Source organism: Zerene cesonia, chromosome 11, assembly GCF_012273895.1.
Source record: "Zerene cesonia ecotype Mississippi chromosome 11, Zerene_cesonia_1.1, whole genome shotgun sequence".
Lineage (NCBI taxonomy): Eukaryota > Metazoa > Arthropoda > Insecta > Lepidoptera > Pieridae > Zerene > Zerene cesonia.
The window spans coordinates 7,624,934-7,639,274 of NC_052112.1; the positions used below are offsets into that span (position 1 = coordinate 7,624,934).

The 14,341-nt window shown below is 32.6% G+C and overlaps 2 protein-coding genes and 1 non-coding gene across 3 annotated transcripts; 2 read left to right on the forward strand and 1 right to left on the reverse strand.

The window, feature by feature from the left end:
- Window positions 1-110: 110 nt before the first annotated feature.
- LOC119830312 (growth hormone-regulated TBC protein 1-A) lies at window positions 111-4,217 on the reverse strand. Its single transcript, XM_038353277.1, has 6 exons — window positions 4,029-4,217; window positions 3,764-3,948; window positions 3,270-3,536; window positions 2,721-2,903; window positions 1,960-2,213; window positions 111-1,636 (listed from the first exon to the last, which is right to left on the reverse strand). The coding sequence occupies exons 1-6, from the start codon at window positions 4,046-4,048 to the stop codon at window positions 1,529-1,531; spliced, it is 1,017 nt and encodes a 338-aa protein (XP_038209205.1). The 5' UTR covers window positions 4,049-4,217; the 3' UTR covers window positions 111-1,528.
- Window positions 4,218-4,854: 637 nt separating this feature from the next.
- On the forward strand, window positions 4,855-14,091 carry LOC119830304 (exocyst complex component 2). The gene is made up of 17 exons (XM_038353265.1): window positions 4,855-5,162; window positions 5,691-5,843; window positions 6,088-6,280; window positions 6,623-6,734; window positions 6,952-7,111; window positions 7,249-7,463; window positions 7,558-7,673; window positions 7,766-7,902; window positions 8,204-8,385; window positions 8,693-8,863; window positions 9,330-9,482; window positions 9,797-9,991; window positions 10,550-10,710; window positions 10,913-11,144; window positions 12,570-12,754; window positions 13,795-13,854; window positions 13,971-14,091. Exons 1-17 carry the CDS (start codon window positions 5,054-5,056, stop codon window positions 14,053-14,055), a joined length of 2,619 nt encoding a protein of 872 aa, XP_038209193.1. The 5' UTR covers window positions 4,855-5,053; the 3' UTR covers window positions 14,056-14,091.
- On the forward strand, window positions 11,759-11,897 carry LOC119830600. Its single transcript, XR_005287856.1, has one exon. It is a non-coding gene; the product is annotated as a U4 spliceosomal RNA (small nuclear RNA).
- Window positions 14,092-14,341: the final 250 nt, after the last annotated feature.

Genomic DNA, 14,341 nt, shown 5'->3' on the forward strand with positions numbered 1-14,341 from the left:
TTTTCAATACTACAATACGAAAAAACAAAAAACTTGCCAAAATCTATTGCTTAAAAGTATTGAATATACATGTGGGAAGGTTTTACTCCAATAAATTACATAATAAAAACATTTCATTAGTTTATTATGTAAAGTACCTCCGAACATATTATGTTATGGCATAGATATTAAAGACACCCATAAACTAATATGAGAAAGTGTGACACACCACGAAGAATTAGATATTAGCTTTATATTATTATTAAAATTTGATTGCTATATCTATATAAGCATAATTATTTAAAATAAATTTTGAGTTAAAAGTCACAACAACATCAAACATAGAAGGAACCAAACAATGTATCATTTAATTTCACATATGATATTCTCCTACAGTAACAATTAGCATATAATGTTTAAAAACATATTTTATTTAGCTCTTGTATATTAATGTCTTTTATACATACAACCACTACACATTTATAAGTGAAAGAAGTAAAAGTAGTTTATTTTTTAATGATTTGTATTACATTCAGTATTAAGTTCAGTGTTACTGATTTTTAAATACAACACCAACAAAAAAATGCTGTCGCAGCAAAATAATAAAACTAAACTAAAAAACAGATATGTCATTTATAAATTTTAATTGGTGGATAATTTTTGTGTTCAAATACATTAAGCCTCAATTATAATCTTTCCCTTTTCACATCAATTGTACAACTTACTTATTACACTATAACAAAATCATCAAAAGATGAACAATGCACCACAAATAAAGACTAAAAAATAATATACCATACTTTATGACTACTACTATTTAGCTATATTAGCTAAAGATAAAAAAATCATAAATACTTGATAGACTTCTAAAAATATTATCTCACTCAACTTATTATTGTTAAATATAAATAAATTATTATTATTAAACTTATCAATACACCGAAAACAAAATAGTTAACTAAAGCAATAATATCTCAAGATCTTACTATGTTTCATTCGTTTTACAATAAAAATCTATAAAACCTATAGAGAATAACAAACAAATGTTCAATAAGGGATCTCATATATTTAATTGCCAAATTCGTAAGAGAAAGACCTACATTATTAATGCAGAAAAAAAATCCAAAGTAAATCTTAAATTATTATTTTAAGTGTCATGAAAATGCATTTCAATAAATAATAATTTAAGGATGGACATTATAAGGACTAGTTAACTTTTGTACAAAACCATCAATTTTGCAAGTATGTATATGATAAAAAATTATGTCATGTAAAATTGTTCATAAAAAAATTACAAATAGTTTGTTCATAAATCACTTGTTTTTCTTTTGTTATTATTTCAAGCATGATTTTTTTTAAACATTCAATATATAAGGACATATATATTTCAATATTTAAACATTCTAATACTATAAAACTTTATTTATAGTAACTTATTTTAAAATAGAAATATTTCCAACAATTGAACATTAATTAGTGAATAAGTAGAACATCATTGGTATTCCATTAATTATAAGGTGAGATCAAAAATGCAATATTTTTAAATCATTCACCGTGGTGGCTCCTTCTGTTGCTGCTCTTGGCGTTGCTTGGCGAAGCGGGCGCGCAACTTTACAATCGTCGTGTTTGATAGAGTTCCAGGTACTTTGAATATAGACTGAAAATGAAAATGACATAATTTTTTTTTGTTCTTGGACACAATGGTTTGCTCAATATTAAATGTTTTATTCAGAGTTGATGTAATTTGTTGCTGCTATAACAACAAGTAATAAAAAATCGAAGTAATGCAATGATGGGCAGTCATGAATTGGATGGATGAGACCTTTTTGCAGTTGCCCTTTAACTTATTTGTACAGTACCTTTAGTTGTGCGAGTCGGACTCGCACTTGACCAATTTTTCGCCTTTCATGTGTATATAAAAAAAATAAATTACCCAGTAAAAGATATACTATAAATACTGTTTTAAAATAAAAATAGTACCTGCATAAACTCATGACAGTGTAAAGCACTAGCATTTTTTACAATAGCTTTAAAACACTCTGCCAATGATGTGAAGTCATTACAGGCCATTATTGCATCTCTGTTTGTTTTTATTAATGTAATACATACTCTAAATAAAATTTTAGAGCCCTCATAAAACAAACAATCCCAAATCCTTAATACTGTTTCTATTGGCAGGACTTCGGCAAATAAACAAACAAACCATTTGGTGGTTATAACTGCCCAGGGCAAACCTAAAAATAAAAATATTATATTTTTAGAAGAGAAATGTTAAGCTGAGTATCTTTAAATATACAATGCATTTTCAAAAACAGGGTATTGTGACTAATATGTACTTGTCGTCCAATAGACGTTGCGGGCGCTATAAAAGCCCGCGGTGTGTGGTTGTGCTCGCATGTAAGGAGGTAAGTTGAATTACACCACGCAATAATAAATATTTCATTTGAATTTACTATTTTAATAATATTGGCGTTACGATTAATAAATGTTTGATTTTTGCTGAATAAACGTTGTGTTTATTATTACAACCTAAGAAGTTTTAGAGATTATCATTGTAGATATATATTACCTTGTTCTTGACAAGTAAGCTTAGGGTACTTGTGTGGCTTATACATGTTAAATTTTTATGTTTATAAAACTCATTGCAACCAAGTATTGATAAATAAAAACAATCTAGTTGATAATAATACAATAAAGTGTCAAGACACTACTGATAACATAAGGGTATCAATTATCAATACCTAAGTTTATCACATGCTGGTGAACATCAGGTGCCTTTGATTTTACTAACTCAGATAACACCTCAATGTCAACTATGAGGCCGTCCATAGTTTTTGTGTAGTAATCGGGAAGTATTTTTTCCACCAGCACTTTCAGAAGCCAAAATGAAGTTTCTTCACTTTTTGTTGCCAATAATAGTAGACCTAGAATTAAAGGAAACATGATAAGATTAATTATCATGCCATTATTTTAGACTTTAAATTAATAGTTTATTTTGAGTGCAACCTTCATACAAATCATGATCTACGAATAATTAGCAAATGTTTATTAATCATTCATGTCATGCAAACCAAAACTTGAAAGTCAGCATAATTTACAATTGTGTATCCAGAATTAGTATTAAATGAATTATTATGATTCTCATAATTATTAACAGTTACAATAATTATAAAATTAAAAATGATAATGAAATTTTTCGTATAACAGTTTGTCTTTGATAATTGATTTGGAATACTTGGTTTTTGTTTTGTAACATTCATAGTGAAAAACTGTAAACTTAATAAATGTACCAGCTATGTAGTTCAATCCTTGGCAATACCCAACAACTCTGTTGTTATGAGCATAAGCAATCAGTACATTAAATAAATGTGTCTGATGGTTGGCTTCTTTTGTAAAGTAAATGTTATCTGGAAATGTCCGAGGCAAGTCAGTTTTCACTAGATCAACAAGCTCCTTCTCAAATGGTTGATCTAATATCTTGTGGTATAGATCTGGAGACTGTTCCCTCATTTTATCAGCTTCTGAGATTGCCATCCATACTGATGGTCGGTGTTCACCTGTTAGTTAAAACATTTAAATGAATTGTTATGTAAATATTCTAAGTTGCAACAATATTTTTCCGTATCATTTTTATTATTTTGGTGTTGAAGTTTTGGGTGACTTAGAATATCGCATTATCAAATAAATTTTACTTGATGTTTTAAAAAACGCTAGAAATTCTATTTGTGTAATCAAATATAATGCATTGAATAAGTTTACTGTGCATCACTATTATGGTACTTACTCGGTATCCCTTTACGCACGTATCTTTTGACTGTGTTCGTGCGTTTGACCGACTTTCCTTCGCCAAGCAATATGGACCATTTCTGCGCTCTTGACGCCAAGACCTTTAGATATACAGACATAAAATCTTCATAGCTTGCATAATCAAAATCTTCGTGTCTTTCAAAACCATACTCGTCAATTGCACTAAAACATAAAAATATAAATATCAATACCTATCTAATTTTTACTAGGTTCATGGTAATTAATGAAGACTTAGAACATACCTGAAATTAGACTGAGCCATAATGATATATTATGTACCTTAATTACAAGTTTAATGAAAGCTGCATAATTTATTCTGTGATTAAATAAAATGCGCTAAATAAAAGTTACGCCCCCGAATTCATCGCCGTACACTAAATTTTCATGAATGAAAACCAAGTCTCCCACATGACAAATAAATCAAAACTAACGTCCACAGAGTGAGTATAAAAGAGTAGTAAAATACATAGACTACTATTACTACTTATATAGCTTTCTGTATCTTTTTTCGCATTGTAAGAAAGTCTTAAAAAAATCAAATACTCTTGTGTGTGTTTTATTGTCTTAAAATAAAATAAAACCACATCGTCTTCACACATTTTATTTTACAGCAGCCCACGTACCTGTCTGTTTACTTAAACGTCATGTGCTTTATAAATCGGACTGACATAGTAACGTTTTCGTAAAGCTTCTCTGCACATTGATATACCGATAGTTAAAGAAGTTTCTCTGAATAGTCTTCAATATTGCCCAAGTCTTGTTCTAATCAAAGCCTTTCATATATTCGGATTTTGGTGTTTATTGCAATTTTTAAACGAGCTTATGAGACACGACATACGAATACGAAACAAGTCCGAGCATTCGATACAACTAAACTTTAAATTCAGATTGGGTAGACTTTTATTTAGGACGTTTATAGACGCTGATTGTGTTCAGTAGGTTCCTATTTATTGAATGAAACTACAACGCGATGATATACGACGCGAAGATATAACTAAAATCCCTTTTAAATTTTTATCTGTGATTGATATGACTGCTGACATTGACAATTGACAACTGACAACAATTTGTTGTTGCGACTTCCAAGTGGAATGTTTAAAAACTATAATAAAATTAGTATATAGGTTTAGTTACGATTTATATTTATATTTACCTGTCTCCGTAATAATTTTCAAAATTGAATTTCTGTGTAAAAAGTTTTGTTTTGCACACAATTTGACTGTACATTTTCATCTAGTTATTGTATTTGTGTAATTTCCAAGCAGTGATGGGTCCGCCTCCTGTGGTAACTGGTATATCACCTAAGGAAGGGCCTCCTGGCACCAGAGTAACTATCAGAGGCGAATTTTTAGGAACAAGCGTAACCGATTTAATAGGTACATCATCATATCGTTTGTGATATCTACCAGATTAAGTTTATTGTGTCTACTTGCATGGTATCAATGTGTTATTTTTTACTCAATAGCAAAACACAGAATAAAAAAAAAAAAAAACAAATAAAATAAACGAACTGAAGTTTCGTGACTATAGCTCTATATTTATAAAACATGCACAAAGCTACTTAAATTATTTTCAATATGAAGATAACGCTTTTTATTCACGTTTTATAGTACTATCATATTTTAACTAGCTAATAACCATTTTTATAATTATACATACAAGTCATCTACCACAATCCAATATTAAATAAAAAAGTCTAAAATATAACATAGTAAAATATATTGAAAATAAAATCTCGTAATAATTAAGTGCAAATTTTGTATTTAAAGTCTCAGAATTCAATGGCATTTTAATTGTTAAAGCTCACTTAACTATAAAACAATAACCATCACAGCCTTTAGTCTAAACAAATTTTCTTACTGTGTGCCAGTGTAAATTAGACCCTTATAGAAAGTGTATTCTAGGTCTCAAAATATGTGGATGTGACTGCTTGCTCTCTGCTGAATGGAAAAGTCGAAATAAGATAGTAGCAAGATCTGGGCCTTGCAAAGGAAGAGGAGATATTATAGTCACTACAAAATCTGGAGGCGAGGGTACTTCTACTGTTCAGTTTAGAGGTACATTGTGTTATTTTATTTTTCATACCTCAACTTTTTATTTCAAATATAAAATTATCATAAAACTCATTAATGTCATTGGGGCTATTGGGGCTAATTTACAGACTTCATTTGAAAATAATTATTTATTTACATTTGATTCTTTTATAATTCTGCTTTAATAACCAACATATTAATATTTCAAAAACATGTGTATCATAAGTGTTTGAGAATTTAAGTGTTTTGATCAAATATTTGTTTTCAGGTTATCATGAGTCAATAGGCCCAGTAAAGGAGAGTGCAGTATGGGTGGAGGAGGCGGCCCCCCCGGCACTACCTTGGGGGAGACGGCCCATGTCCCCCACGGCTTATACCCCACCTGACCCATTAGGGCTTGCTACTGAGGGGGATGATTGTAAGTTCCCTGAAGAAGAGCTTAATGAACTGTTCCCAGATGGGTAAGGATACAATATTCTTTATATTAATATGTTACTAGTATTTATTATTCTACTTTTTACTTTTATCTAACTTTTTATTATATAATTAATTTAATCAATATTTTAAACTTCCCTTCTTCTCTCTTCCTTGTATATTTTAAAGAAGGAGGGATATTTATATATATTTTTGCAGGTTCTCTAATATAATATGGCTCTTTAAATAATTGCTTGTACATAACATATAATAATCTTACTTTGTACTGATGCCAAAATAAAGGCAACATAATATGCATTTTATAGGCATTTTTAGCCTAGTGTTTATAAGAAGGGAACTACTATTTTAATTTTTAATTACATTTGTAGATCTGGGAAGCTTTCTGAGGAGAACTTTCAACCAGGATGGTATTTGTTGGAACATCATAGTAACACTTCATTTGAAGACTTGAAAGCAGGAATGGTATTTCTACAGAGAAAAGTATGGATATTGTATAAGTTTTTTTTTTTTTTTAATAAAAAACAAAGCATTAGATCAATTTAATATGTATAAACAATATGTAAATACATCACTGTAGATTGAGAGATATTGTGCATAAAATTTTAAGATTGCATTTTGTTTTCTTTTTGTGATAGGCTATTTAGAGATATTGGTTTTAAAACTATTTAAATTCTTTACACTTTTTTATGCTTTTTAGGTGGAAGGTCAAAAAGAAGGGCAGCTTAGCTTTCTGAAAGCTAATACTGGAGCTGTTATGGATCAATTGGATCGTCTTGTTCTTCTAAAAAACATGTATGAAGAAGATCAAAGAAAGAATGGCAAGGAACCATTGCCCAGCTTACAGGCAGCTATCGAAGGTTTGTAAGCTTTTTAAGTGGCCAGCAATTAGTTGTCATCACTGGTTTAAAAAAAAACTTTAAGGTTTATCTAAGCGTGATCATTTATTTATTAAATTCTAATTGACATGGATTAACACACGAAATATGATTTTTAGAATCCATAATGTTAGCGGACTCACTTTTTTCTGAAATATTATCCCGAAAGGAGAATGCAGATAAGACACGAGAGGCGCTCTCGCTTTTGACGAGGCACAAGTTTTTATTCCAACTACCCGCATCCATAGATAAAAATATTAGAAAAAAGGAATACGATTTAGTTGTTAATGACTATACGCGAGTTAAGAACTTGTTTGGGAATACTGATGTAAAGGTGAGATAATTAAATATGCGATAATTTTGAATTTAGGTTTTTAGCCGAATTATTTGTTATAATATGAAGTTATAATCGTATAGTGTTCTTTTAGCTTTTCCAAAAAATCTTAGATGAAATCGACAAAAAGATCGAGGATTTGAAAGAAAATTTGTTTATGCGCATGAAAACAATGCCATGTAATGTCCAAGAGCAAACGAAATACATAAGGTATGCTTCAAAGTTTTCAAATATGTATAGGAAAATAGTATTAAAAATATTGTAAATAATATTAACAATTTATTGAATAATGTTTTTTTTAGATTGCTGATAAGTTTAAATTGGGACGGTGATGCGGCTTGGATTGCTATTACAACACGAAAAGATTACCTCATGAGTCTTATGAACAAAGTAAAGGATCATTTTAAACAAAAGGAAGATCAAGAAATAAGTGAAAAAGGTATAGCAGTAGCTTTACCACTTTTAAACATACATATACTTTCAACCATGGTGGTCTGTTTGTAGCAAATAGACTGCTACATTATATTCTGTTTATAACATAGTAATTATTACTTTTACAAAGTTACGACAACCTAATTGCATATGAATGATATTTCATTAAAAAAAAATTTAAAGCAATAGCCAATAGCAATAGTATATACTGTAATGTAATGTATATAATAAAGATTGGTTATAAAATTTTTGGATGTTTTTTTATTTATATGTAGTAATATCATGAATCATAACAATGATTACCGAAGGTAAACGCAAATCGCGCGAAGACAACGAGGGCAGCTGGAGCACGTTGCGCGCGAATTGGTGCGCGTGCGCGTGCGGCGCGCTCGCGACCGAGCTGCACGCGCTGTGGCCGCTCGCGCGCCGCTACTTCGCGGGCGAGCTCGCCGGCTGCCCCACAGACCCGCAGCGCCAGGCGGACCTCAAGGTGAGCGTGAATGGCGGTATCGTATAATGTACATTTTTATCGTTATTTCAAAAGTAGTTTTTTTATCTTAATAAATAATAATGTATATTGTAATTATCCGCTTACGATAGGCACAAAGAAAAGAGATGACGCCCGCGTTCTATAGCTCGCTTCAGACAAGATATTTTATTTAAATTTAAGTTGTTCAATCTACGCATTCTAGCGCATTATACTTCTGCTTATCATTATCTTATAAATAGTTTATTTTTATTAACAGAATTTAAAGGACACGTGTTTGAAAATCCATAAAACTGTGATAAATTACCAGGAGATGATCATAGCCGCGGTGGAGGTGTTCTCGGAGCACATGCGCGCGTGTCTGCTGGCGGGCGGCGGCGCGGCGCTGCCGGCGGACACGCTGCGCGCGCGCCTCGTCGCCAACCTGCGCCACTTACGGGACGCGTATGAGTCGCTGCTGAAGTTGGATTTGCCTTCACAGGTACGTAGTTATACTGAACTAGCTGCTCGCCCCGGCTGCACCCGGATATACGTAGGTTTCCTGTAGTTTTCCAATTTTTTGACAGTTGTTATCCCAATCCAGGCTACGAAAAACAGCTAACTGTTCAGCAGCTTTGAGTTATAAGGGGTATAATAAATAATTTATTACATACTTATTTTATATGAAGATACATAACATAATGAAAGATACATTACATAATGAATGCGAAAGTTGTATGTATTGTTAGCGGAGTTGATGGCATTGTTTACTAAGTCCCCCAAAAATATTTACTTCTATATTCTTTTCATTTTCTCCCAGTAGTTTTCTGTAATGACAGTCAACTTTGGCATTTGGTAAAATTATCTGTACTATCAATCTTTTGGTTGTTGAACATTTTGAAACAGTCAAATAGTAATAATGTTGGAACATGGCATTTCATATTTATTTTTATATTGTTATATTGCAGCCATTGAGTATCGTGGAGAAAGTAATATTCGATTATCGAGTACACGGCATGACAGTGTTTTTGCAACGCGCACACAAGCGAGTGAAGGGACTCGCTGATAAAGAGACGTGGAAGATTGAGGAGTTTTCTGATTATGGTGCTATCACAAATCTCGTAAGTTGTATCATTTACTTGATTGCAATTTAAAATTGTAGTTTTTTAACTTGAGCAGTCTTAACGTAGTTGCGAAAAGTATGGATATAAATATTGAACATAATAACATGGTATTATTTTGTATTCATGACTAGGTTTAATAATAAAACACATAAATTTAAAACACTGAATTTACTTAATTAGTTGAAATACTTGTTCGAAAAAATCAAATGTTAATTACAAATATGTATTGGACGAAATCACACGCGAGATGATAGTGTAGTGTCCGCGGAAGTTTCACAAAGATTTTTTCTATATAATATGATTAATTCCAGCCGAACCTTCTGGAAACCTACATGAACGACGCGCTGTCATCGATCCACAAATGCGTGTTTGTGAGCGGGCGGCGCGAGAGCCCGCTGCTGGGCGACGGCGGCGAGCCGCTCGGCGCGCTGCAGAAGCACACGCAGCAGATCCTGCTGGCCTACGTCGCCGTGCTGCGCAACCTGGCGCTGCACCACGACGACCAGGTACCGCTGCTCGTATTGTTGCTGATAAAAAAAATTTCCGCTTAATGCGCCAAAAAATTTCATTCACGCGATGCAGATTACTCCGTATGAGAACAACGCCATCTAGTGACATGATAGAAATACTCACATCTTTTAGTATAGATTTTTTTAAGGTTGTCTTTTTTATTATTTACGGCCTTGAAACCTAGCACATACAAATCAACTAGGCATAGCAACCTGGCGCTGCACCACGACGGCGACGTTATCTTGTGAGCAAGGTAGGCACAGACTATAAAGTTACTTGATGGAAATGAGAGAGTTATGGTTATTTTCAGGTCCGGAAAGGTGTATGTTGATAAGCACTAACTATAAGTTTGTGCATGATAGACTTTTTAATTATTCATTCATTTAAATTTTAACAGTTGTATTGGATTCTATTGGATTCAAATGTAGAACATAATTAGAGCATAATATGATTTCGATTCTTCCCCAATTCTGTATAGTCAATTAAGATATAGTATAAGAGTTTAACTGTCAATTAAGTATAAGTTTAATACATAAAAAACGCAAATCTTCTAGGACTTCAACAACACAAGTCTATCAGTGGCTCTCGACCAGCGGCTAGACGAAAGCGGCGAAGGTGGGACTCGTTCGTGGCAACAACGACTGCTCATAGCGTCCGCCAATGCACAATACACAAGAAAAGTCATACTGACAAACATCTCTACCTCGTTTGAAAAGTATGTATATTTTATTCCGAGTAAGAATTATGATTTTTTTATTAAATTTTTGTATTCAATTAATATAGTAGCCACGTAGATTCTTGTAACAATCAAAGTTCCATGTGCTGTTGATGTAAAAAAGTTATGTTTATTTTTAGGTATCATTGTATGTATGTATATTTATCAAACACACAAAAGTGTAAAATAAAAATGTTTTCAGCTATGAGTTTCCGAAACCGGCTCTAGCGCTACAGGCAACAAAAGACGCATTAAGCGATCTGGAATCTAGTATTGCGGAAACATACATAGAACAAAAAGGAGATCCTCTAGTGGGTACTATTGAGCCCAGCATGTATATGGGAAGGCATAAGATCGACCCTGACGTTATGGTGGATGACGCTAGACCATATGTGTATGAGATAATTAATAACCTCATCGCAGTACATGCAGAGGTATGTATGTATGTTCAAGTAGTCAAAATATGTATGTTTCTATAGAAAGGTTTTGCGTTGCTTTGCATTTAATACTATAATTTATGAAACAAAAATGTGACGGCGTCACTCGTACCCGAATAAAAAATTAAAAGGGATGTAAACCCTATCTTCATATCCAGGCTACATCTATCTCTGAGTGATCCGATCCATATAATTTAATTTGAGTAGAAGCGATCAACTGATTTTGTTTGAAAGAATAACATACATCCACACATACAGTGTAACAGAGTTTCGTGTTTGTATTATAAATTAGTAATTTTATTCGTATCCTATTACTGATTATTGACGCTATACCAGACACATACTAAATGTTGCTGATGGCTATGGATAATTCTACCAGATCTTAACTTAAGTAGGATTATCTTTAGTACAAGCTGTCCGAAGTTTATTTGTATGTGCTAGGTTTCGTTGTAAGGCCGTAAATGAATATTACCTTTAAAAAGTCTTAACTAAAATTTGAGAGTATTTCCATCACCTCACTAGGTGGCGTTGTTCTCATACGGGGCGATTTGCATCGCGCGAATGAAATTTTTCGCGCATTCAATATAATTGGCATGCAATGAACCAACGTTAACTTTGCGCAGAGGCAATATCGTAACCAATGAGGTTTATCCGAGGTGCGATTATTGCTAGTTGAAAACTTTACCAATACCCCGCCATGTGGACGTGAAATACCGTCCAATATGGCACTTTTTGAAAGGCCGTTGAGGCCTACATAATTATGAACCACTATCACAATATCGGGATTATAAACTGCCTATTAGTTATTCCCGTTGTCCAGCTGTAATTTAAAATTTCATTGTAATCGGTTTAGTACTTTTTGCCTGAAAGAGTAACAAACACACACACATCCTTACAAACTTTCGCATTTATAATATTAGTAGGAAGTAGGATTAGTAGGATAGGAAATTTGTAGAATGGAATGATCAACAATAACTAGTTGTTTTTAAAAAAATAAATTCAATTTATCTTTAAATTTTTGTGTACTTATCCGGAATATTCTTGAGAATCTATACTAATAAATAGAATTGGAATAACTGTTTGTAAAATGTATTTAAATAACTGCTTTTTACGAAATACATATGAATGTAATAGACGGTACAATTTTTTAAACATATTTTCTCTGTCTGTTTGTTTGTTCCGCCTAATCTCTGGAACGACTAAGATGGGACATTCACTGGCAGATAGCTGATGTAATAAGAAATGACTTGGGTATGGCTTTTTATTTAAATATTCCCACGGAAACTACGGAATTTAAAGGAAAAATTAGGCGGATGCAGTTAGTTGGAAAAAAAATATTTTATTACTACAATAGAAAACATATTTAGTGAGGTTGAAGCGGATTGTTTTTTTGTATTCCTTCTAAAATAAAGAGTTCGCCAGGTGGACAGCATCTGCGGCGCGGCGGCGTCCCGCTACGTGCGCGACATATGCGAGACGGTGTGCGAGGAGGTGGCGCGGCTGGCGGCCTGCGCGCCGCCGCACAGCCGCGCCTCCGCGTTCCGCGCGCGCCTCGAGTGCGCGCTGCTGCGCCTCGCCTGCGCGGACCACCTCACCAGGAAGGCTGAGTGAGCATTGTGCTTAACAAGCTTTTATTATCTGTGGTTGTATGATACCCACTGCTGTAGACTCGATTTTGACCCACTTTATACGGACTGATTTAATTCCAACTTTGTATATTTATAAAAGAGCGGCAATACAATCATTTAGTGGATTTATCTTGATTTTTTGTAGACTCGATTTTGACTCGCTTTAAACGGACAGATTGATGATGATATGATTTCAAATTTTGTTTATTTATAAAAGAGCGGCAATACAATCATTTAGTGGATTTATCTTATTATCTTGATTTTTTGTAGACTCGATTTTGACTCGCTTTAAACGGACAGATTGAATTCAAATTTTGTACACTTATGGGGGATCGACGGCAATACAATAATTCGGTGGATTTAACTTACTATTTGATTAGGATCGGAAGGATTTAATGATTCCCTTATTACTCTGTATAAAAGCAAGTCAGACAGATTGGTAGATTCTATCATTAAAGTGTGTTCTTTATTCGACTTAAAAAAAAGAGAATATTCTGTATTCGACTGTATCTTTATGTGTTTGTTACATTATAGCTTTTTACTGGGTGAACCGATTATAATGATCCTTTATTTATTTGAAATTTGATGCCTCTCGTGTGGTCCCTTTTAAATTTGGTGCAGTACTGACAATTGAAAGGCGGTTTAGTTTTATCTTAAAAACAATTATTTGATTTTTTAAAAGTAGGTAAGTATATTTATTTTATACTTTTTGTATTGTAGATGGTTGCGCTGTCAATGGTGCTAAGTCACGTTTGCCTAATAGCTCATTGTATTTCTTTAGAAAAGAACACCGCTGGAGATCCACTGTAGTTATTGATACATATGTTGTTTGTATTTATATCCATATGGATTGGATTTTAACTTCCTGCGAAGAACTATGTGACGAAGTTGTTTTAAGTGTTTTATTATTTTTTATTTCTTTGGGACACGTAATTTCATTTAGTTATGTATAAATACACCTATATAGTTAACAATGTATGAATGGAATCTTATTAATGACGGTTCATTTATGTTCACAGGAGTCATCTTATTGAATCGCTTGCTGGTTTGCCTCCATTAGATAATGAAGAAGATAAAAAGTAAGTTTTTTTTAGATCCTTATTTAATTTGCTATAACTTATGTATTTAAAATAATATCTACAAGTATGTATGCATAAAAAAAATAGCAGTACTAATTGCTCTTCTCTTCTTGCAGACGCATGGACAGTTTGATTCAAGGATTTAAGAAACGAATGGAACTTCAATTGGCCTGTCTCAATTGTAATATGGAGACTGTGTAATAATGAAAATGTTACTGAAAACGTGTTATTTATATCGCAAAATATTATTTAGTTATTAATTCAGTATTGTTTAACTTCTAGTAAACTGAAACGAAAGACTTGTATATTCTGCAGAATATTTATTGTAAAGTTATAAGAATATAATAAATAATTTATAAATATTATCTTCTTTAATTTTGATCCCTTGATTTGTAATTCTGAAATAGAATTCAATACTTAAGATATCTTTCTCCATGGATCTTACTCTTACATTTATTAAAATATCACACAATATCATTATTAATTT